Raw genomic sequence first — 25156 nt, forward strand, 5'->3', positions numbered from 1 at the left:
AACCTGAGCAGTGGCAACAGCAATGACCCCAGTGGTGTTGCAAGCAAGTTCCAGTCCACAGGCCTCCCTTTCCCGCTTGCAGGAGCCCGCCCTCCCTCAAGAACCACCCTCAACCCTGGGCCTCGGCTACTTTAAGGGCTCCAGAGCCAGCCCACATTGACACAGTCCCCACTCACCCACGGTCCAGGATGGAGGCTGGGACTGGGCCTCTGCTCTCTACACTTCTGGGGCTGCTGCTCCTTTCCACGCCCGGGACTCGAGGTGCCAACCCCGCCCTGGTGGCCCGGATCACCGACAAGGGCCTGGAGTACGGTAAGAAGCCGCACTGCAGGCTGGCCTAGGAGACCGACACCACGCACAGCCAAGACAGGGAGGATGTGCACCTCTGGTAGGGAGCCTGCTACATAGGTCATGTGACCATAGCTGCGATTCTGGCCAGGTCACTCCCCAGATGTGTTACCTCAGCCCCGACTTCTGCACCCGAATGGGGAGGAAGGGTCCCCTCAGCTGAAGCAGGAGGTAATTGAGAGAAAGGCAGGTTGTGGAGAGCTCGATAAACAACCCAACGCAGGGGCCTGGGATGGTTCCTTCAGGAAGAGTCTTGGTGGAGTTTGAAACGTGACCTAAAATCCACGCGTCATAGCTGGAGGCAGTTAGAGGCTGGGAGGGACTAAGTGAGGTCTTCTGGGGGGATGGGATGTTCCACCCTGGGATCTGGGAGGTGGTCATATAACTTACCAAACTTTAAAACGTCCTGATTGGTACCTTTCAAGATAAGCACGCCTCACATGCCTGTATTCATGTTACTCCAGTTTTCGTTTTGTTTTGGTTTTGTTTTTCATTTATTTATTGCAGTACCGGGGATCGAACCCAGGGCCTTGCACATGCCAGGCGGGTACTTGACCACTGATCTACAGCCACAACTACACATTCTCTCTGTTTCAGTTTCGAATTTTGGATAGCGAACTGAATTTTACCCAGGCTGGCTTTGAACTCACTCTACAGTTCAAACAGGACTTGAACATGTTACAGTTTTCCTGCCTCCGCCTCCCAAAGTAGCCTGGGTTATAGTTCTGTGCCACCGGGCCTGTCCCCACTTTAAAACCTGGGGAGAAAAAGTATTTGATAAGCTACTGATATAATACCACAGAATTATTGTGTCCAGGGGGCGAGGCAGCTGGGGTGCTTGTACAGCCACGACACGCCACATCTGGAGAGTCTCCACTGCCTCGTCTTCTGGGGGTCACAACATCCCTCAGCTGGGTAGGGATGCTGGGATCTCAGACAGGCAATGGCAGGGTAAAATCGGGGAGGGCCTTCAGGAGGAAGTAAGTAGAAAAGGCAGTGAGAACTAGCCAGGGACAAGGGTGGCAGTCCATCAGAGGGCTCCTGCTGTATACACTTTAGAGAAGAGGTTGCATGACAGGAGGTGACAGGGAAGCCTCTAGAGATCTGTGTGCACAGCCCGACTAGGGCAGACACTTGGGTCCTGCTCCTGTCAGAGACACAGTAGGGCCACTAACTGCATTTGTTTGGAAACCCTAAGTCAGGTGCATTTGTCTTCTGCCCTTCCTGGGCACATGTGCATGTGTGTGCTCCATGCTCGGAGACTGATGACATGTACCATGTGTGTGCCCAGAGCTCTGAGGTTGGTGCCATGTGCCACGTGTGTGCTCAGTCCTCTAAGTTTGGGTGACATGTGTGTGCCCAGTGCCCTGAGTTTGGGTGTTTTGTCCTTTCCACACTTTTAGTAATGTTAATCCCCCTTTGCTGGTCTGGGAATTTACGGAGCACCTACTGTCTATGCCAGTCACAAGCTCTGGGCACCTGCTCGGTCTAGGCTGCCACTGGTGTGACAGGACGGACCCCATCTCACCCATGAGGAGGGTACCATTGTTGTCTTGTTTGAAGGATAGAGAACGTTGAGCCTGGGGACTTATTCAAAACCACTCAGTTATGTCCAGGATTCTAGCCCTGAAATCCTTCCAGTGTTTGCCACACCCTAGGCCTGCAGCACTCCTTTCCTGGTCGTGTAGTTGGTAAAGGCCTCTCCATCCCCTTATGTGTGGGCACCAGCCTAAGAACTCCATGATATGCAGGCGTTCTTCTGACTCTCTGGCACCGCTGGGCTGGGCAGCCTGGGCTGTGATTACTGTCAGCAAGGACACCAGCCTCTCTAATCAGGGAAGGTGAGAGCCACCAAAGAACAGAGAGCCCAGGAGAGAAGGCAGGGTGTCCGGGCTGACCCCAGCTTTTCCTTGTCTGCAGCGGCCAAGGAGGGGCTGTTGGTGCTGCAGACAGAACTACAGAAGATCACGCTGCCCGACTTCACCGGGGACTTCAAGATCAAACATGTGGGCCGTGGGCGTTATGAGTTTCACAGGTGACTGGGGAGGGGACAGAGCTCAGGAGTGGTCCTGGAGGCCTCTTGGTGCAGGCAGTGGGAGTTCAGAGGGGGGTTGTTGAAGTGAGCTGGGTCCTTGCATTCAACATACAGCAGTGTTAATACCTCCTGAGTGTGTGGCCTGAGCCTCACCTTCCTCACCTGTATAATGGAGCTGCTGCTGCTCTCTCTGCCGTAGAGGGCGAGCTCAGGATCCAGTCACTTCACGTAGCCTGGAAGGGAAGATAGGCTTAGAACTTAAAATGAAGTAGTATCCTGAGCACTAATGTTGCCTTTTGTGGGTGGAGAAGTCAGGGAAGGCTTCCCAGAGGAGGGGGCACCCAAGATGAGTATTCAAGGCTTTACTGGATGTAAGGGGCTCGTGCTTATTTAAAGAGGCGTGAAGGGTGGACAGCAGAAAGAGGGCAGTCAGGCCTGCAGCCTATGAACGCCCTCTCCACCCTAAAAGGTATTGACCTATTGTTTCCCTTCCAGTCTTCTCTAAGGGCTATCTCAGGCTTTCTTAAATCTGGCCCCCTTCCTGGGCATGAGGAAGCCAGGGTTGGAGGAAGGATCTGCCATCTAACAGAGCGTATCTGCCCACCCCAGGAAACTGTCAGTGGCCACTGAGGTTCATAGGGCCCAATCCTGTGTTCCTGAAAGCCCCTGAACCCCTTCCTCAGAGTGTATTTACCCAGCCTGCTGCAGGGGCCCCAGTGACATCAGGAAGTGGCCCAAGCATGCCCGGTGCTCTACCAATCAAGGCCGAAAAGGAGGAAGCGTGGTTCTTGGGTTAGTCGTGTCCCGAAACCAGCCTGATGCCACCCTTCTGTCTCCCTACAGCCTGGAGGTCCAGAGCTGTGAGCTGCGTGGCTCCTCCTTGAAGCCGCTCCCAGGCCAAGGCCTGAGTCTGGCCATCTCCGACTCTTCCATCGGGCTCCGAGGCAAGTGGAAGGCACGCAAGTCCTTCCTGTAAGTTAAGTCCCATCTGCCCTTGGGCCTGTGGTCTCTCTCAGTCTTCAGTTCTTCTTCCTGGGTTATTGAAAGACCACATGATGGACAGACAGGTGTCCCGAATCTCTCTCTCTCTCTTCAACATCTTCTGATTCGGAGTGGACTAAATGAGACACACGGCCTGTTCCTGGTTTGTTTCCCACAGATCTAGACCCCCAAAGCCAGGACCTCCCTGAGCTAAGGCTGTCCTTGGGAAATGACCTTCCAAATGTCCCTTCCCTCAGAATGGGAGAAGTAAGTAAGCTTAGAGACAGTTGGAGCTCATGGAACAGGATGCTGGGTACTGTGAGAGATGCCCAGAAAGTCCCCAGCTCAGCCTGCTCACTCCTTCTACTGACCAGCATTAAGAGCTATTTGGGGTCACCAGCATTCCAGCCCCTGGATGGGGCAGCCCCACAAAACACACAAGGGTGATTTAAGGACTCTAGAGGTGAGAAGGTCAAGGAGGAACAGGCCTGGCTTCCCCAGGGGCCTCTCTCCTCAGCTTGCAGATGGCATGCGCTTGCCACATTTCCTTGTAGACTCTGGACAGCACTGATGTCTGCTTCCCTACATTCTAACCTGTGACAGTGGCGCTCAACCTGTGGGTCGCCACCCTTTTGGGGTTGAATGACCTTTCACAGAAGTCGCCTAAGATCTTTGAAAAACACAGATGTTTTCATTCCAATTCATAACGGTAGCAAAATTAGTTATGATGTAGCAACAAAAATAATTTACGGTTCAGGGGTCACCACAACGTGAAGAACTGTATGAAAAGGTCGCAGCATTAGGAAGGTTGAAAGCCACTGTTCTATGACGACACGCCCTCCATGCCTCTGTTAATCGCATCGACAGGGCTGTCTCCCTGTGGTGTCACCACCAAGGGCTACTGGGGGTGGGGCTTTAACCTGTGCATTTGGGGGCACAATTAAGCCTAGGACCAGTCTCAGCTTGGTGGCCTGTTCACATCTACTCCAAAGACCTATGGTAGCTTCTAGCAATGTGTTTTTACAAAGTATCTGGTATAAACTGAGCCCCACTAGAAGTGTCAGATGGCCAAATTTAGAGATTTGGTGTAACTAGGGAAGGGGGAAGGGGCCCACAAATCGTACTGATTCTTACACAGGCCACTGAAGCTTACATGCTGAAATGGCAACATCCATTATTACACTAATTTGGGGGACTAGAGAGAGAGCTCAGCAGTTAAGAGCACTGGCTGCTCCTGCAGAGGACCTGAGATCTGTTCCTAGTTTCACGTGAGGCAGCTCCCAACCGCCTGTAACTCCAGCTCTAGGGAACTCGATGCCTTCTTCTGGTCTCCATGGCCACCTAAACACACACAGATGCAGACACACACATGAATAAAAATAAATCTAACAAAGATGTTCTTGCCACTTTCTCTGTTGTTTTAGGGTTTCTCTGTGTAAGCTCTTAGATATCTTGGAACTCACTCTGCAGACCAGGCTGGCCTTGAACTCACAGACATCCGCCTGCCTCTGCCTCCTGTGTGCTGGGATTAAAGGCGTCCGCCACCACCACCACCCAGGCAAGTTTTTTTTTTTTTAAGGTTGGTTTTATTCTGTATGATGTGCATGGAGATAGGTGAGAGAGGGGGACATGCTCACCCGTGGTGGCCATAGGCCTTGCATCACACTGGACCTGGGCTGACGGATCCTTGACGGCCCTCTGGGTCCTCTGCAGGAACAGTTCACACATTTAACTGCTGTGATCTCCCCAGGTCCCCTCAGGCTGTTTCCTGAAGGTACGTCTTTGTGGGTTGTTTTTGGTTTTTCTACTACTCAAAATGCTTCAGTGAGCCACCCCACACACACATCACAGAGAAAGAGTTGGGAGTCAGGTATTGGGGCCTGATCGTGTGTTCTGGAACTCCGACAGCTGTGCCGGGTGGTTCCAGAAAATGCTCCAGTGTTCTTCGTGGGCCACAGCACCTGCAGTGCCTATTGGCCTTCATCTTCAAAAGCCTCAGCTTTGTGGTGGGAACTGGCGTTGTCGTGGGTTCATTTTCCGTAACTTTTCCTCTGCTCAGCGCTTGGCAGAACTTGGGTTTCTTTCCATTGCTTTCTCCCTTCCTTGCTACTTTGTTCATTGTGTGGACTAAGAAATGAACCCCACCCCCCGGTACATGCTCATATGTTAAGGAGGCAACGCCTCCCAACCCCACCAGCTCAGAAGCTAATTCTTTTTGCCATGTATATATATATGGGGTTTGTTTGACCCCTGGCATTCTACCAGCTCTACCAGCTCTTTTATTAGTGATTAAATCTTTATTTTTTTTTTCTTGCTTCTGATTAACTCATAAATCCTTCCTGGTGTCCGCTCCTTTTGAGTAAGAATCCAAGTTCCTCTTTCCGCCCCAGTGGTGGCAGATCCTAGCCACAATGAATAACTGCCCCTCTGGCCTCCAGGAAACTGCAGGGCTCCTTTGACCTGAACGTCAAGGGTATTGCCATCTCAGTGAACCTCCTGCTGGGCAGCGATCCCTCAGGGCGGCCCACGGTCACTGCCTCCAGGTGCAGCAGCCGCATCTATGACGTGGACGTGGACATATCAGGAAATGTGGGGTGAGTCACCATGGGGACCCCCTGGGTATGGTCCTCGGTGGGCTCTGATAGGTGTCCAGATCTGGGTGGAATGCTTAGTGTCCCACTGACAGTGGAGACTATCCCTTGGGGACCCTGCTGGGACACACAGGTACAGACCCAGGCAAGAATGCTGAGGTGCCATTTCCACAAGTCAACAGACTTAGGGGACCTCGTCAGGGGAGGAAGCTTTGGGTAGTTGGAGAAACATGTGGCTTTGGCCAAAGTTCAAGTTTAGGGTCAAGTCATTTTGCCTCCCAGTCTCTGTTGCCCTTGCTAGAAAACCAGGTTCTAGTTCCAAGCCCAAATCCCCTGATCTTATCAGCTATGATAGGGGATTGAACCAGCCATACTGGCCATGGTGGGGCTCTGGGACCCTGATTGTGAGCCACCTGATGTGGGTGTGAGAACCAACCTTAGGTCCTCTGCAGAAACAGTAAGGGCTCTTAATCGCTGAGCCATCTCTCCATCTCCAGATGGCAGAGCTTGGCTTTCTCCATCCCCACTGTCCCTGTACTCAGTGGCAGACAGCTGACTGTGTACTCTGATCCCTGCCCAGGTGGCTGATGAATCTCTTCCACAATCAGATCGAGTCCAAGATCCGAAAAGTATTGGAGAACAAGGTAATTAAGGCCAAGGGGGCCAGGCGGATCTCCTCACAGGCCGCTGTCTCTGGACAGGCTCTGGGGGCCTGTTACACACACACACACATACACACACACACACACACACACACACACACGTCAGTTTTGTGTCCCTCCCCATGGTTGAAGCAGGAACTTCAGGAACACACACACGCACACACACACACACACACACACACACACACACACACACACACACACACTGTGGTCCTGGGATCTAGGTGAACTTGATAAGCATGTCAGCCTCTGCCATGACACCTTACCAAAGTGACTTACCTCCCCACTGCTGCTCCTGATAATGATTAGCAATATGTCTCATAGCAATGTACATCTCAATTATTATCACAAAATACAGGGGTATAATTATTGTTTTCTCAATTAATATAATTAGTGCAGAACATACTATTCTTATTTATAAAGAACAGCTGCTGTTTTATGATCCTGTGCTTTGTCCAGGAATAGTGAATGATCTAAGGTTCTTTTGCATAGTCTTGGCCCATTTTTTTCTTTTCAATGATATGAGACAGGGTCTGACTACATAGCCCAGGCTAGCCTCACACCTTCCTGGGGTTATGAACATCAACAACAAACTGGGATTGAACCTCAGACTTTGAAAGAGACAGTGGGGTGGCTCAGAGGGGTGTCAAAAACTAAGTGGTGCTAGGCCAGGATGGAGACTTTCCCAGCCCTGGGGCTCCATTTGCCAAAAAGTCCTTACGAGTATCTTGGAGGAGTTGAAGATCTAGCTTGACCCCTGCTCTCTACAAGTTTTCAGACATCTCTTCCCTGCAACCTCTTGTCTCTGGCTGCTACAGGACACGCTCGTCCTGATGCTAAGAAAACATACTCTTGTCATGTTGCCCTGAACCCCCAAACATCTAGGATGTGGTTGGCCTTGGGTCCTGTGAGCAAGTAGCCAGAACTCAGAGATACAGAGGTCACAGGGCCAGCAGATACTGATCAGGACTTGAACCCAGAGCAGGGGCTTCCTCCTCCTTGCAGCACCCTTAGCCACCATGCTTCTATACATCCAAAAGACCCCCCCCCAGACATCTGGGACAGAGGACCTCATATTTTCCTTCCACAACCACTTAGGTCTCTGAAAGAATAGGGTACCCAGGCATTGGGGCAAAGTTTCCATGTCTCTCCCATTGAACACGTGGATGGATACGTTGCAATCAGTGGGAACTCACAAATCAAAAAGAGCCGTAGCTGGGCATGGTGGCACACACCCGCAATCCAGGATCAATACAGAGTCAAGAGGATCTCAAGCCTGGGGTACATAGCAAGAATCTGTCAAAATGGAGGGAAGGCAGGGCAGAGGTGGCTCAGTGGGGAAAGTGCTTAATGTACAAGTTTAGATGTCCAGCCCTATGTAAAAGCCAGCAGTGTGGTGCATCTGTAACCGAGAGCTATGGGGTCACAGACAGGCAGGTCCCAGGGGTTTGTTGGCCATCTAGGTTAGATAATAGTGAGCTCTAAGTTCAGAGAGAGATCAGTCAAGGTTCAAAACCAAGGTGGGGAGAGAGAGAGAGAGAGAGAGAGAGAGAGAGAGAGAGAGAGAGAGGAAAACACCTAAAGCTGGCCTCTGGCTTGTCTGCATGCATGGGTGAGTGCACCTGCACACGAGTGCACACAGGCATATACGTGTGCACACATGCACACAACATACAACACCTACAGAAGGGAGCAAAGACATGCTGTTCAAAGTTTCCACTCTCCTGTGCACATATCAACAAAGAAAATACTTATACATTGGTGTGGGAAGGCCGTCTGTATATGTGTTGCTTTTATTGGTTAATGAATAAAGAAGCTGCTTACAGGCAATGGCCTAACAGAATAAAGCTAGGCTGGAAGATATATATAGATAGATAGATAGATAGAGAGAGAGAGAGAGAGAGAGAGAGAGAGAGAGAGAGAGAGAGAGTAGGTGAAGTCAAGGAGAAGCCATGTAGCCATGTAGCCCTGCTGGAAACAGGTGCCAAATGCCGGAACTTTACCCGATAAGCCACAGCCACATGGCGATACACAGATTAATAGAAATGGGTTAACCAAAGATATAATAGCTAGCTAGCCACATGCCTTTAATCCTAGCACTCGGGAGGCAGAGGCAGATGGATTTCTGTGAGTTCGAGGCCAGCCTGGTCTACAAGAGTTAGTTCCAGGACAGGCTTCAAAGGTACAGAGAAACCCTGTCTTAAAAAAAAAAAAAGATTTAGCTAGCAATACGCTAAGTGATTTAAGTGATTGGCCAAGCAGTGATTTAAATAATATAGTTTCTGAGTGGTTATTTTGAGTCCGGGCTGCCGGGAACAAACAAGCAGCCTCCTACAACAATGCAGGGGCTCAGATGTAAGTAAATGTGAGTTGATACAGGATATGGAGCTGTTCTTTGAGATGGGCTCCTGGCAGGCACAGCCCTTGGTCTTCCTCACCTGTGGGATCAGCTTGTTGCAAGCTCCACTTCTTCAGCCAACTGCGAATGAAGAGTTCACTCGCAGACCATCGCCATGTTGGCAACGTTTATTTATTTACTTATTATTTGTGGGAGGGGCACATGGGCTGTGGTGTGCATATAAAAGCCAAAGGGCAGCCGGGCTGTGATGGTGCACGCCTTTAATCCCAGCACTCGGGAGGCAGACAGAGGCAGGCGGATCTCTGGGAGTTCAAGGCCAGCCTGGTCTACAAGAGCTAGTTCCAGGACAGGCTCCAAAACCACAGAGAAACCCTGTCTCGAAAAAGCAAAAAAAAAAAAAAAAAAAAAAAAAAAAAAAAAAAAAAGCCAAAGGGCAATCTGTGGGAGATACTCTCTCTTTCCACTCTTGTGGGTCCTAGGTATCAAACTCAGGATGCTGGGACTGGTCACAAGTTTTTTTATTCAGTGAGCCACCTCGCCAGCCCCCATCTTTATTTTTAGGACCCCTTTCCTCCTCCTGGCTTCTCTGTTGTCCAGAGGGAACCACATGGTTAGTACCTCATCTTTCAGAGTATTTATGTCTGGTCTTCTTGAACACATTTCTTCTTGGTCATATTTTGTTGGCTTATATAATAAATAACTCAAGTGATTACAGCAGCCAGGACAGCAAACTGGTTTGAAACACATATTTCCTGCTCTTGAGAAGCTCACGGCTCCACTGGTGGCAATAAATTGTGTGTAAGCGTTTCATACGCACGACCACTGGGTGTCCTATGGGTACCCAGGGAACGAGCAGCCAAAGCTGCCATGCCCAGTGACAGGCAGTAGGGGACCACTGTACGACCTCTATGTCTACTTAGACAGGGGTCAGCTGTGCAGTTCTGAGCTCCTGCCACCAAGGCTTCCCCTAAGAAGCCCATAATGGTGAGTGTCACATACCATGTCCCACCATTGCCTTTCTGTTTGCAGGCATCCAACCTTGGGGCCAGCTCGGACCCTGTTAGAGTCCATGTCCAGGCTGACATGATATTTATTTTTATCATTTCTGCTCTGGTGACACCTGGTACATGCTAACTAAGCATTTACGGATATTTGCAGGTAGATTATTACTGGTGAGACCTGGTACATGCTAACTAAGCATTTACGGATATTTGCAGGTAGATTATTACTGAGCCCATGTCACCGAGGGCTTGCACAAGTGGAGACTCATGAACCTTCCCCTTCCTGTTCCTCTCAGGTTTGTGAGCTGATCCAGAAGTCTGTGACCTCTGACCTGCAGCCTTATCTCCAAACCCTGCCAGGTAGGGGCACCCACATACTCCTAGGGACTCTATTTCTCTTCATTTTTCTTAAGTTCAGATCTGAACCTTATCAAACAGAGACAAAAGAGTAGAAAGCAGTGATTTTAAATCCCCTTTTCTCCTCAGGTTTTCTCCCAAAAGGTAGCCTTGATCTAGGCCATGCCTATAAAATAAAGCATTTAACTGGGGCTTGATTACACGCTCAGAAGCTTAGTCCCTTATCATCATGGCAGGGAGCATGGTGGCTCACAGGCAGGTGCTGGGACACCTGAGAGCTTCATCTTGAGAGGCAAAGAGAGAGAGCCTGATGTGGGTTTTTGAAATCTCAAAGCTCGCCCCCAGTGATACACTTCTCCAAAATGGCCACATCTCCTAATCCTTCCAATCCTCTCAAATAGTGCCACTCCCTGGTGACTAGGCATTCAAATATATAATCCTATAGGAGTCATTCTTACTTAAACGACACAGATGTCTAGTATTTGCTATAGATTTTTTGCAATGGCCACAAAGAGGATATTTAGGGAAGCAGGGCTCACCCCCTCTTCACCTGCTGCAGACCACACCTGGCCCTGCTGCCCCTCACACTCTTCCTGATCTAACTTGCAGTCACTGCGGAGATCGATGACGTCCTGAGCATTGACTACAGTTTGGTGGAGGCTCCCCGTGCAACGGCCCAGATGCTAGATGTGATGTTTAAGGTGAGGGTGTAAGAACGGGAGTTAGCGACAGGACACAGGACAGTCAGCCCACTCCGCTTCCTAACCGCAAGTCTGTCCTCATTTTGGGGGGTTCTTGTTTCGCCCAAGGCCCAGAGTTATGGAGTGGTGGATAGCCTCAGCTTCAAAACTCCTACTTGCTCTCCCCAAATTCTCCAGCACCTTGCCCACCCTGATGGGTGGGGGGCATCAGAACTGGGTGGGGCAGAGGGGCTGGGCAGCATACATCCTGCTGTTTCCTTAAAGCAAAGTTCCTAGCCATAAGAGACACAAATTTGCCCAAAGGACTTCCTCATTAAAAGGGCAGTTTAGGACAGTGTTTCCAGTCAGTGCTATTCATCAATCAATCGTCGCAGGTAAGCCCTGAGCTCCATGGCTAGCCGTGGGATAGACTTCAAACAGTCCACTGTCCCCACTTCTCTCTCCAGGGTGAAATTTTTAATCGGAATCACCGGTCCCCGCCTACCTCCCCCACTCCAATGATGAACCTACCTGAAGACAAGTGTAAACAAATGGTCTACTTTGCCATCTCAGACCATGCCTTCAACATAGCCAGTCGGGTCTATCACCAGGCTGGGTACCTGAACTTCACCATCACAGATGACATGGTGAGAATGTGGGCTCTGCCGTGCTCCCCAGAGACAGTGTAGCTCTTCCTTTCCCTCCATTCTGTTTGAACTTACACCAGAAAAATCGTGAGTTATAGCTAAGCAAATATCAAGACTAGCAAAATATATTAGCATAATTTCTCTTTATTTCTTGGGTCGCCAGGAAACTCAAGGCCAAAGTTCTTTCTCCCTCATAACTATCAGACACTTGTTTATGTGTCTCTGTTTGACCTTCTAGTCTAGGCCTATTCTAACTCATATTTTCTGTTATCATGATAACTCCTGCAGGCTTATTAAAAATAATTTAATGAATGAAGCAAAGTCGCATTACAGAGAAAGGAAATAAAAACCGAATAAAAAGTAAATGACAGTTATGAAGACACTGGATTTGTAATTTTTCTTTAAATCACAGATCTGTCTGGGGGCTTCCCTGCAGCCAACATGAAAAGGGTACCTAATTTAGTGATTTGGAGTGAGAAGAAGAAACAGATCTTCCTAAGACACATTGATGTCACTGTCACTGGTGGGATTTGCAGAGAGAGTGACTTTCACAGCAAATCACACCACATAACCCCACCCCACCCCAGTTCTTTTAGGTTTTCTAGGGTTCAAGCGTGGTTTGTTGTAGCACGTCTTAAAAATTGAGGTCTGTGGCCGGTTGTGGTGGCGCACGCCAACAGGATTTACTGAAGGAGGCAGAGGCAGGAGTATCACAAGTTTGAGGTCAGCCTGGGCTACATATTTTATTTTAAAAAAATGAGGTCTGTGAACTATGTCAAGGTGACAGGGACACAGAGTGATCACCCTGGCCAAGATGGAAGGTCATCTGATGACAGATGGGTGACTTTGACCTGGCAGTGGCTTCTCCCCATGTTACGGGTCCCTGAAGGCAAGGTCGAAAACCCTGGCCCAAAGTCTCACTCAGAATCTGGGAGCTTCAGTCAGGTCTCAACTGAGAACTCTGAATGATGTCCACAGGATCACAGCTATAGCCCCATCTCCAGGAGGTTCGTATGTTCTATAAGACAGAGGCCTCATGGTAGCCAAGGCAAGTGGACCCATAGGGAGAAGCTACTCTACACACACACACACACACACACATGCACGCGCACACACACGCACATGCACACACACGCGCACACATGCTTGCACACCATAGCTCATATTGCTTGTCAACCTAACAGGATCTAGAATAACCAAAGAAACAATGACAAAACCCTGGCATCTCTGGAGGAAGTATACAGGATGGGTTAACCAAGACTGAAGACTCAGTCACCCGTGGGCAGCTGAATAGAGAGGAGACAGTGAGCTGGGTCAGGGCCATCTCTGCTTCCTGTGTGTGCAGAGTGTCCAGTTGCCTCAAGCTCCTGCCGTGAGGGGCTGTACTCTTGAACTGTGAGCCAAAATGAGCCTTCTTCAAGTTGCTTTGGTCAAATATTTTGTTACAGTCGTGAGACGTGACTCACACGTCTGTCTCCACAACTCTCTTCTAATATGCACGCTAACGCCCTCCCCCACTGTGTCTTCTTCCTACAGTTACCACCTGATTCCAAAATCCGGCTGAACACCAAGGCCTTCCGCCCCTTCACTCCCCAGGTAAAGCCCCTTCTGCTCTCCATGGGCACAACCTGAGCCTACCAGTTTGCCAAGGTTTCTCTCTAGAACCTCTGTGGCCCTCTCCACTTGACACAGAATCAGAGACTAGTGAGGAGACCCTGGGGACTGCAGACCTGAGGACTCCCTTCAAAGTCCTTGCAGCATGAACCTATGCTCCCTTAATCATCCTTCCTCAGGTTTTCCCATCTGGTTTTGGTGTTAAGGAGCCCAAGGGAACAGTGGGAAGGGCACCTAGTTAATGTCGCCTAGCAACCAGAGAGGGTTTGCCAGGATCCAGGCTTGTTCCTCTTGCTTTAAGGGGTTCTTACAACATTTGATGTGCTGGGGATGGAACCTGGGGTACACATATGCTACACAAGCTCATTACCCCTGAGTTACAACCCAGCCCACAGTTTTCTAACACAGGATCTCATATGCAGCCCAGGCTGGCTTTGAACTTAATGATCCCCCTGTCTCAGCTTCTCAAGAGTTTGGGATTACAGATTTGCACCACTATACCCAGTACCGACATTTTTCTGAATGGAAAAGAAGTTCTCATATCTCACTCACCATTCTAGAAATATATAAAAGGTTATAGAGGCAAGGATTCCTGACCCCTGCTGGCCCCTGGCACCTACTTCCCATGAAAAGGCTCCCAGGTTCCCAATAGTGTCAGATCCCAGAAGAGGGTGTCAGATCACAGAGGTCATGAGGCCCCATACAGGTATGAAGAATTGGACCCAGGTCTTCTGCAAGAACCAAATATGCTCTTAACCACCAAGCTCTCTCCCTGGGCCCCCTCCCCAGCTCCTCTTTCATTGTCCCTGCAGGAGGCAGTGTGTGTTCCCCCAGGTTCTTTTGCACAAACAAAAGGCATGGTCTGCACTCTCCCTCTTTCCTGTCTGTGGGAAACCCTTCATACTGAAAGTTAAGTAACTTCCTCCCCCTCTTTGGTCACAGTGAGGTACAGTCTCCATAGAAGGGCACAGGGGTTTGCTTGCAGTCCTTGCTGACACCAGCATCACAGTGAATAACCCAGTGGTTCTGCCATGCCCAGACCTTTCTGTACGTGGCTTCAGTTTGTCCCTAAGATTCCCATTGACTCCTCTCTCAACTTTTCCAATCATGTCCTGCATAAGGCTAGGTACTGTGCAGAAAGGAATTAAAAATGTGAGAAAGAATTGAAAAGTTTGGTTTGGAGAGACGGCTCAGCAGAGAAGAGCTATTGCTCTTACAGAAGACTTTATTCAGTTCCCAGCAGCCACATGGTGGCTCCCAATCTCCATAACTCCAGTTCCAGGGGATCCGATGCCCTCTTCTGACCTCTGGCCAGCAGACATGCATGTGGTGCACAGACATACATGCAGGCAAAACACTTATAGACATAAAACTAAATAAATCTAAAAACAAATTAAAATTTAAGCAAGTACTTGAATGCCCAAGACCTACATTGTCAGGCCCTGTCCCTCCTCAAAGCCATAGATTTGTCCCAGCTAGCTCTGCGGCATCCTTGGTCACACCCTGGCTCCAGCACCCGTTGGCTTCCGACTGCCCCCCTCTTCTTGTCTTCACCAGACCTAGCAAAGCGGCCACCTGATGTGTCCCAAACTCCATTGACAGTAATAAATGGATCTGCCCTTATAGAACCAAAGGCTCATGGGAGTTTGTTCCTCCACCAACTCCGCCCTCCTCGGTCTTGTCCCAGATTAAATTCCATGGCCACCATAATTCAATAAAATGCTGAGCCCCCTTGCAATGATGAGATCTGGTTAGGTCCGGTTTTTGAAAGCTAGCCCAAATGCTACAGTACTCTCCTTTCCCTACTGGCCAGGGAGGATGGGGTGAGGTGTCTACACGGGCAGATCGATGTTAGGAAGGCACAGGGTACAGCACGCTTTGTGAAATGTAGAACCAGACCCAAAGTGTCCCCTTTATGTTTTCCCTTGAGACTCTGTAGACATATTTCGTTCTTCTGACACGATCTCCAATCCTACCCCCAGATAACCAGAAGGTACCCCGACATGAACTTGGAGCTCCGTGGAGCCGTGGTCTCTGCCCCACTCCTGAATGTCAGTCCTGGGAATCTATCCTTGGCCCCTCAGATGGAGATTGAAGGCTTTGTGCTCCTGCCCAGTTCTACCCCGGAGTCTGTCTTCCGGCTTGGTGTGGTAAGGCTCTGAGTCTTTGCAAATGCTGTTCCTCTTCACAAGCGCTTTTCTCCTCCCTCGCCTCGGGTCTCAACCGATGTGTTACAGCCCGGGAAAGGGCTGCCTGGCTTTCTCTTTTCATGGATCTGTCTGACCGTTTGCATTTTTACAAATCTGTGGCACTCTGTGAACTCTCTCCGTGGTGTTTATTGCCCAGGCATTTGTGTAGTTATTTGGAGATTTGTTTATTTATTGTGCACGTCTCCCTCTGAGTCAGGACTGTGGTGGGGAGGGTCTTTGTCCTGTGTAGCTGTTCTCTGAAGACTACATTTCCCAAGCTCCCTTGCATTCTGACTTCCAGTTTTATTGGCCAATAGCAGCATTGTCAGAATACTATCAGACTTCCCGCACTCACTGAGTTCTGATGCCCTCTCCCACACTTTTTTTTTATTTATTTATTTATTTTGGCTTCTTAAGGTTCCTTCATCTACATAACCATTCCCCCTGAACCAAATTCCTTCTAAATTAAATAATAAGAGTGTTTTTTGTTTCTTGGTGGCCCCTGGCTCATGGATTTCAGAATCCTTTTGGGGACCATGTACACTGGATGAAGAATTTTCTGTCTTCTCTCAGGCTTCAACTCAACAAGGCCAAGATCCTGAAGGGCAGTTCCTCTCAGAGGGCGTACCCGTCTTTCCAACTGTTACTGCTGATATCAACTTGTTTTTAAATAAAATAGAATTCATCACTATCATTGCTAGAGCTGAGCAGGGCCCTGGGGGACCTGGCCCTGACCTCTGAGAGCTGACTAAGGATGCGAATTCCAGGTCTTCTGTTGGTGCCCCGTTCAAAGTTTAACTGCTGTGATTCTCAGCAATTTTAAATAAAGCTGTTCATGTCCAAGTTCAGTCCCTTACTTAACGACACACTGAGTGCCATGGGAGGCTGTAGCCCAACGGGTGAGCTTCTGAGGCTGCTGGTGTCTGCCTCAGCCCGTGATGACAACCACCATCAGTAACGCTTCTTTCTTAATTTTCTTTTCTTTTCCTTTTTTTTTTATTTCTCAAGACAGGGTTTCTCTGTAGTTATTGGTGCCTGTCCTGGAACTAGCTCTTGTTGACCAGGCTGGCCTCGAACTCACAGAGATCCACCTGCCTCTGCCTCCTGAGTGCTGGAATTAAAGGCATGCATCTCCACTGCCCAGCTAAGCTTGTTTTTTTCTACTGCCTCTTCCAGGTCGCCAATGTGTTTGCCTCATTGACCTTCAACAACAGCAAGGTCACTGGGATGCTGCATCCAGAGAAGTAAGGAGCCTCAACAGGGAATGGCATCACAGCAGGGGAAAGCTGTGTGTGGGCGGCCAGCCGGGCTCCATCTGGACTCCGTAATTGGGGTCGGGGTGGGATGTGACGCCCCTGTCAATGTGGAGGGCCTGCCACTTGGGAAGGAAATATAAGTATCGCTTACTCTGGTTGGCTTAATTCTTCTGCTGTACTGCTCCACAAATTTCAAATGTCTGGATAACCAACTCGCTGCTCTTGCTTAGTCTATGGATTTTAGCCCTCAGCTGTATTGATGTACTGAAATGCTAAAGACCACGCTTTGACACTTCCCCAGTCCCCACTGGTCTTCCCAACATCAATGTGTCTGTTTCTCCTGCCCCTCTGGCACCTGCGCCTCCTCCTCTCTGGGAACCCACTTAGCCCCGCCATGATGCCCACCCCTGTGATTCTGCTTTGTTACAGGGCCCAAGTGAAACTGATAGAGTCCAAAGTCGGCACATTCAACGTGAGTTACTGTCCTCAGTTATGACATGATTAGGATGCCAGTTAGTTGAGATGTTTCTGAAGCAGTTGCCATGGCACCTAGAATAGGAACGGTCATAGAAGCACAGATCTCTGCCCAGGCCCCTGTCAAACCTCTCAAGAATGCAATACAGGGTCAATGAATAATTATGTCCCAATATAAGACTGGCTGTTGGTCAGAATTATTTTAACTGCAGTGAAAAGAAATCCATCTCAGGTTGTCTCGAGCAAAGAGTTGGGATTCATAGGGTCACAGAACTAAAAATAAAAGGCATGACTCGGTTGGCAATGTGCTTACCATGTATAAGGACCTGAGTTCAAATCCCCAGTGCACAAGTTAAAAGCCAAGCATGGTAATCCCAGGGCTAGGGAGAAACAGGTGGACCCTTGGTGTTGGGATTAGCGCCGTATCTTACACCTTGAGCCCGCTGGCCAGCCTAGTCAGTGAGTCTCTGGACCAGTGAGAGAGCAGGCTCAGGAAATAAGGTGGGAGACTCCTGAGGCATGACAGCTGAGGCTGACCTCTGTCCTTCATAAAGACACACGTGTGCACCCACACACCTGCACACACACCCGACCCCCCACCCCCACAGGCGCACACACCCACACACGTTACTTATCTATTCAAACGTTCACACACACCTGAATGCACACACACACACACATGCACCCACACACGTTACTTATCTATTCAAACATTCACACACACCTGCATGCATACACACACACACACATGCACCCACACACGTTACTTATCTATTCACACATTCGCACACACCTGCATGCATACACACACACACACGCCTTCACGCACCCACACACGTTACTTATCTATTCAAACATTCGCACACACCTGAATGCACGCACACACACACAGGACAACTAGCATCACAAAACTAAAGGTGGTTATTTCAGGTAGAGCTGGACCCAGGTGCTCAGGTCTATTCATCAAGAGCCTCTGCCCATCCCTCAGGTCTAATCTCACCCATCTTGGCTTCATTCACAGACAGGTGCTTCCACTGGTAGCAACCCCAGAGTCTCCTGTAGAAGAAAAAAATCCCTAAGCTAGTTTTCATTAGATTAAGATTTGGTCTGGGTTTAGTTTTGTTTCAAGACAGGGTCTCATTATGTAGGCCTGGCTGTCCTAGAACTCACTATGTAGACCAGGCTGGCCTCAAACTCACAGAGATCCACCTGCCTCTGCCTCCCGAGTGCTGGGTTTAAAGGAGCAAAGATTTGTAGTCAGCTTCATTCACCATCACCACATGGGCTTAGGTAAACTGCACATAACTGTTTATTGGGGCACAGAATGGCTGCGTGGTCACAGTGCCTCTCTTCTCTTCTCCCCAGGTGAACCTGTTTCAGGCGTTCCTCAACTACTACCTTCTCAACACCCTCTACCCTGAGGCCAACGGTAAGAATGGCTCTAGGCCTTCCCAGGTCTGGAGTAGACACCACTTCTGGGGGGAGACTTTGCCCTGGATTGGAAATCAGGGTCTCCTGAGAGCTGGGTGACCCTGAGAAGTCACCTGACAGAGTTTTAATGGCCTATGTGGGATAGAATATTGAAGGCAATCTCACATTCTTCCAGGCTCCACTGGGGATTTGGGATTGAGACAGTTCTTTGATGCACAGTAAACTCCTTATGGGGAAGGAGAGACTTCTGAAAATGCCCATACTTCCTGGGATGACAGGAGAAAGACCAGGATTGGGTCACAGTAGGACAGGACAACCGCCTTGAATGTGTGTTTCCAGGCAACTGCCCCACTCCGCAGCCAAATAAACTGATGTCAGACCCAAGGGCAGATCCATGACGTACAGTTTCAGCAGGCTACAACAGGAAGCAGGTGGCAGAAGCGAGGGAACTAACTGCCACTGCTCATGACACTTTCCTGCTATCCTGTACCCGCCACTCCCTCCGTCAGGCCATGTCTAGGGGCTTAGGTGCCCTGCCAGACATTCTGGGTTCAAATCTGTAGTTTTCTTGCTTTAGAACCCAAAACAAGCTACTTGGCCACTCTGTGCCTCAGTTTCCATATCTGTAAAATGGGAATAGTGGTAACACCCACCTCACAGTCTTAGGCCATCACTGAGTGGGAATACACTGCCTCAGGCATATGTAGAGCGCTGAGCTTTGGTAAAGATTTGTCTGTCGCCGTCAGTTACCAACACATCTCCTCAATGGTGTTGTCAACCCACAGATGAGCTGGCCAAGGGCTTCCCCCTCCCTCTTCCAAGGAATATTCAACTTCATGACCTTGACCTCCAGATCCACAAGGTGAGTGGGCCCAGTGGGGCTTTGGGGACGTGAGGGGTGGCAGCTGGGCAACCTACCAGGTCCGGAAGCCACCACTCAGAGAGTGGGCCCAGTTCAGTCCTGCAGCTGAGAAGACTCATGAGGACAGAGCATCCCCTGGAGTTAAAATACACCAGGAAGCCAAGGTTGGGGTTGGCGGACAGGAGAGATGGCTCGGTGGTCGAGAGCAAGCATTGCTCCTCCTGGGGATTGTTTGCAGCCCCCGTAATGGGTGGTTCACAGCCGTCTGTAGTGTAACTCCAGCTCCAGGGGATCCGACACCTCTGGGCTACGTGGGTCCCTGGGCTCACACGCACAATCCCACACACAGATGCATGTGCCCACTGCAGCTTCCTGGCGGTCTCATGGATGTTCTTTGTGCCACCTAAATTTCCTCTCCTTGACAAAGGACACAAAATCGGGAGCTCCTGGGCCTCGCTTTCTTTTGATGTTCTTGGGTTTCCATTGTCTAGACAGGTGGGAATTGGGCCAAATTCAGTTCTTCTCCAGGGCTCCACCACTGTCTTTAGCAGTCAAATGGCCATGGTTGACCTCAAAATTCTAATAAACAGGGTAATGTATGATGACTCTTACAGTCACTCCCCAGGTGCCAGGCGAAATAAACATATTAATTATATGCACACACACAATTAATAATAAAACATACAGATGTTGTCACTATTGGGCTGGAGGTATCTGACACAGCCTGAGGCCCCAAAAGGCTCGTTTTGAAAGTCCCAGCCTTGCCAGCAGGTCATGTTCCAAAGGCCGTTGGTAAACTTTATGATTGCCCAGGTTGGTTTGTTTAATTTTCTGCTGTTCTGGACCTCACACGTGCGGGGAAGCCCTCCAGCTCTGAGCCACAGCCTCAGTCCCCATATTGATTCTTTTTTTTTGTTTGTTTGTTTTTTTGGTTTTTTGAGACAGGGTTTCTCTGTGGCTTTGGAGCCTGTCCTGGAACTAGCTCTGTAGACCAAGCTGGTCTCGAACTCACAGAGATCCTCCTGCCTCTGCCTCCCGAGTGCTGGGATTAAAGGCGTGAGCCACCATCGCCCGGCCCCCACATTGATTCTTAAGTGGAAGAGCTGTACCCCAAATGCGGCCTAAAGCACCCTATTTTAAACAAGCGCTATAGCTTTACACATTTTTTTTTAACTGTCTGAAGGAGCATTACCACCCACAAGCATGGTTGGAATTCGGTGGACTTGTCTCCAGGACCCTGGGGGCTTATTTGTTTGTTTTCTCTTTCCCTAAGGTTTCCTTATTTTTTGTTAGTTTGTTTCAGACATGGGCAGTATGAGCTCTCATACCGTTAAAGGTGGCTCTAGGTTCTGAGCTGCCTGAATTCAGTCACCAGTCAGACAGTTTGAGGAGTAGTTTATTTAGCCAGGGCTGGTGAGATGGGCCAGGGGGTGAAGACACTGGCCCTCAAGTTTGATCACCTGAGTTGGATCCCCAGGACCCACATGGTGGAAGGAGAGAGTTGACTCCCATCAATTCCCAGTTATCATCTGACCTCAGGCATGCACCATGAGACCATGAGGTGTGTGTGTGTGTGTGTGTGTGTATGTGTGTGTGTGTGTGTGTGTGACATGTGCATACTCGCGCACACACCAAATAAATAAACAAACGTAAATATGATTTCAAAGGCTATATAAAAACTCCAAAGAGACCAGATTGGGCTTCCCACTTGCTCTGCTACCAGAGGAACCTACTTTGTGGATTTGAAAACTTTTATAAATAGGAGATGGGTGACGTTCATAGACTAAGGTAAACCTTCCTCCTTCCAAAACCATGGTAGACCAGATCTCCTTTCCAGCGTATTTCTCCCCAAGATCTTCACAAAAGGGGGAGGCAAAACCGCTGTGCAGGTAACAATGGAGTCATCTTGGGTTAGTACATGATGCAGAGCCTTCATTAGTGCACACGGATGGGAGGATGCCCTGGGGCCTCAGTTTCTGAAACAGAGAACAACCTAACTGCGGAGGGGCAGCCTGACCATCAGAGACACAGGTACCAGGAAGCGATTGCAGTTCTCCTCAGAGACCTCGTATCTGACAACTTTCCTCCTAGAATTGAGAGTCGTTGCTTTTCAAAAAAAAAAAATTCCTTGAGCTCGTTCCTCCTCCTGTCTAGCTTCTACAGCCCAGCGATAGTTGGATACAGTCCCATTTGACACAAGGATGGTGATTGACTCCATCAATACAGCAAGAAATCTATCTGCTTCTCGCTCTCCTGACGATTATTGTGATGGCGCATTTCTGTGGCCCATCTGTGCCCTGAGTCTCAGTTATCTCTCTCTAAGCAGCATCTCTAAGATAAGATAATGGGGTTGGCAGCTGTGCAAACCTCACTGAAGATGCTGTGGTCCATGCTCAACGTCCATCCGACTGCTGCTCAGAACAAAGGCTAGGTGACCATTCACACAGCTGGCCCTTGGCTCTCTCCCCTGTACACGGGGTATAGCTCCACCTTCCCTGAGTTTTTGTGAAAGTCGGAGGCCAAAAATGGAAGACTATCAGATTTATCACCCCCTCTTCCTTTTAAGACATCAAGACTACCAGATTTATCACCCCCTCTTCCTTTTAAAACATCAAGTCGGCAGACAAGGACCACCTCTTTTGGGACAGACAGCCCATGGTCATGGGTGGTGCTAATACCCACTACACTTTTGGCCACCAAAGACCACTGTGGATCACTATGGACAAGTCCAAGCTGGCCTTGAGGGCTGACTTCCCACCCTATCCAGATGATGGAAACTTAAGAACAGCAAGAAAGCGAAGCCCAGGAGCTCACGAATTCATGTCCTTTGCCAAGGAGGGGAAATTTAGGTGGTACAAAGGACATTTATGAGGGCCTGCCAGGAAGCGGGTACCATCTGGGAGAAGGGGCTGGCAAAGGCTACAGTGGAGAGCTGGGACCTGAAGCTGGACGTGTGTACACTGGCCTGACTCTTATCCCGAGTGGAGCTTGTGTTCTTCACAGCAGCTACATCTCTCTGGAGTAAAGGATTCATATTCTCTGTCCTCCCTCCCTCTGGCCTCAAACCATCCATCCTCCTGCCTCAGTCTCCTGAGAGCAGGGACGCAGGTGTGCACTACAGTGCCTGGCTTAGAGCAATCTCTTTCCTGTTTTTTTCCTAGGGCTTCCTATACTTGGGTGCCAATGTCCAGTACCTAAGAGGCTGAGGACAAGAAGAAAGATGGACCCTGGAGACCACAGCTGGACCTGCCATTTGCAATTCCAGATGTGCAACATCTGGAGATTTTGGACTCTGGAGACTCCCAGAACACAAAAGATGTTTCTGTTTCTGGCTCTAGTGGACCCCGTCCCCATAGTCCTCCTCATATGCGCTCTCTTGACCCGGACTTGACTCTCTCTTCCAGGAAGTCCCACCCCCACCCCACTGACCTGGAATAGCTTTAAAAGCAGGCACTGTGGTTAAAAGCAGAACCTGTGGTTTTGAAGTCACCATCTAATCTTTATATCTGGCAGTGTTGGCACGTAGTAGGTCCTCAATAAATATTTATAGGATGGCTTGACATTCCAGCTGAAACTCTTTATTGCTCCCTGCTCCCTGCCCCCACCCCCACCCCCACCCCGCCATCTGGTCTCAGGCAGTCTTAGATGCTCGGCTCCAGCTGCGGTCTGCAAGGCTAGACTTTGGCTTGCCCCTCTCTGCTGTTGGTCCCTGCTCTAAGGGCCTCACCCAGAGAGTGGGTGGAGGACTGCACACGCCCCTTTCCCAGCCCTTGGTCTGGTGTCCAGCACAAAGGCCCTTCACACAGCATCACCTCCTGCTTGCTGCAGCAGCAGGTCCAGAGCAAAGCAAAAGTCACAGCCCCTCACTGCTGTCCCCAACAGGGCCTGTGCAAGTGAGGAAGAGAGGGATCCAAGGAAGGTTTTGGTTGGACCCAAATCAAAAGCTCATCTGACTGCCTGCGAGGAGAGGCCCCGGTTTCTAACTACCGAACAATAAGCTTTTGATCAGACTTAATAAAGAGTCATTCCCCTGTTATGTAGTCAGGCCCCCAGGCTGGGAGTCAGAAGGCTCATTGGAGTTGTTTTTTGTTAATTGTGTTAATGAGCAGATGGAGAGCGCTGGCGGCTAGCAGATAACTCATGGGGAATAGACCCGTTTACTACGCGTATGACAGAGACGGGCTCCCAGACTGGAGGATGCGCTGTCACGAGCTGGTGGCAGGGTGACGCACGGCTTCTTCTCCTCCCTCCTCTTTGCCAACCCTGTGAAGAGTGGGAGGGGCTCTCAGGCTCCTTCCTATGGCCCTGGGCAGGTCACTCCCTCCCTGCTCTGTTTGTCTATGAAGATAATGGTCACATCTTAGGGTTGTATGGTCACTTCATTAGGCCCTAATTGAATAAGGGTGACCAGAACTGTGGACTTCCTGCTGCCTACCACCACTAATGCCAGTGAGCAGACACAGGAATCGAGTCTTCGAGGTGCAGTGTATTCAGGAGGGCTGGCGACCCAAGACGGTGGCACGTGCTTTGTAGGAGAAATAAACCACTTTGCATCCCATCTCCAGCCAGCAGGTCACACAGGAACAGGAAGCAAAGGCAGCTAGTCATCTCAGAGCTGAGTGTTGCTCTTCTGGTCAGGTGGTCAGCTGAGTCCCTGAGAATCATGGTGTCATGCCTCTCTCGTCTCTACAATTTCTTCCTCATTGTGTCTCTGGCTAACCCTTTCTATTGCACACCCGCGTGTACACACACACACACACACACACACACACACACACACGCTGGTCTAGTCTCAGGTGGTCTTGGTTGTTCAGCCCCAACTGTGGTCTCTGAAGCTGGACCTTGGCCTCAGCCCTTTTCTTGTCAGTGGCTGCTGTGGGGGACTTCAAGGAGAGAGCAGAAGGTTCAGACACTCACAGTCATACTGAGCTTGGTTAGTGTCTGCCAGAATCAATCCAGCATCCCTCCAAATGCCACCTGGTCTGGGGCTGAACTCAGAACAGGTAAATGGTGTATATGAGATGCATGAAGTGTAACTGCGTCCTTATGGAACAGAAAAGTGGCCTACCTATGCTCCCTGTTCCCTGTCAGGGCTGCTTAGCCACGGTGAAGATTTGGTGTTCCCTGGCCGAGAAGGCCCAGGCAGCATAGACACAGCTCTGATCCCCGTTTCTGAAAGCGCTGCCTTGGGCCTTAAGGAAAGAGCCAGTAAGGATGGTAACTGCCCCGACCTGGCCTGGGCCTTTGGCAAAGCTTCTCCGAGCCTCCATGTCCTTACCTGTCAGATGAGACTGTGGATAGCTCATTCCCTGGCATGGTGACAGCAACTTCTCATGTCAAGCTCCCATGAGTGCCCAGGGTACAGCTAAGTCCTGTAAATAGCAGATATGGTTGTCACCTGTTTTACCTTGGGCTTTCCAGAAGCAGACTCCACGACAAAGGGAAAGTCTCAGCTGTGTTTTTGACAGATGATCCCAGGAAGTGTAGAAGAGAACGGAGAGCAAGAGGGAAAAGAGATGGCAGTCGATACAGGGCTTGGGCAAGCCGGCCACAGCCACAGTGGCTGCAGTTCAAGTCCTTGAGGGAACTGAGCCCTGTAGAGCCCCTCAGCAGACCCCTCCCTCTGTCCCTCTGTCCCGTTGTAAAAGTCTCTATGCTCTTTTATTGTC

At 49.8% G+C, this 25156-nt stretch overlaps 1 protein-coding gene across 1 annotated transcript; it reads left to right on the forward strand.

Moving 5' to 3' along the window:
- On the forward strand, positions 1–23047 carry Lbp (lipopolysaccharide binding protein). The gene is made up of 15 exons (XM_075962867.1): positions 1–312; positions 2269–2383; positions 3227–3355; positions 5803–5958; positions 6536–6599; positions 10274–10337; positions 10944–11035; positions 11482–11661; positions 13198–13257; positions 15258–15425; positions 16641–16708; positions 17150–17192; positions 18560–18623; positions 19411–19487; positions 22649–23047. The coding sequence occupies exons 1-15, from the start codon at positions 189–191 to the stop codon at positions 22691–22693; spliced, it is 1449 nt and encodes a 482-aa protein (XP_075818982.1). The 5' UTR covers positions 1–188; the 3' UTR covers positions 22694–23047.
- The last annotated feature ends 2109 nt before the right edge of the window (positions 23048–25156 follow it).

The sequence above is a fragment of the Microtus pennsylvanicus genome, chromosome 2 (genome assembly GCF_037038515.1).
Source record: "Microtus pennsylvanicus isolate mMicPen1 chromosome 2, mMicPen1.hap1, whole genome shotgun sequence".
Classification (NCBI taxonomy): Eukaryota; Metazoa; Chordata; class Mammalia; order Rodentia; family Cricetidae; genus Microtus; species Microtus pennsylvanicus.

Coding starts and splice junctions, on each gene's coding strand:
- Lbp (XM_075962867.1), top strand. CDS start 189: ATGGAGGCTGGGACTGGGCCTCTGCTCTCTACACTTCTGGGGCTGCTG. Junction 11,662..13,197: donor TCACCATCACAGATGACATG/GTGAGAATGTGG, acceptor TTCTTCCTACAG/TTACCACCTGATTCCAAAAT. Junction 19,488..22,648: donor TTGACCTCCAGATCCACAAG/GTGAGTGGGCCC, acceptor TTTTTTTCCTAG/GGCTTCCTATACTTGGGTGC.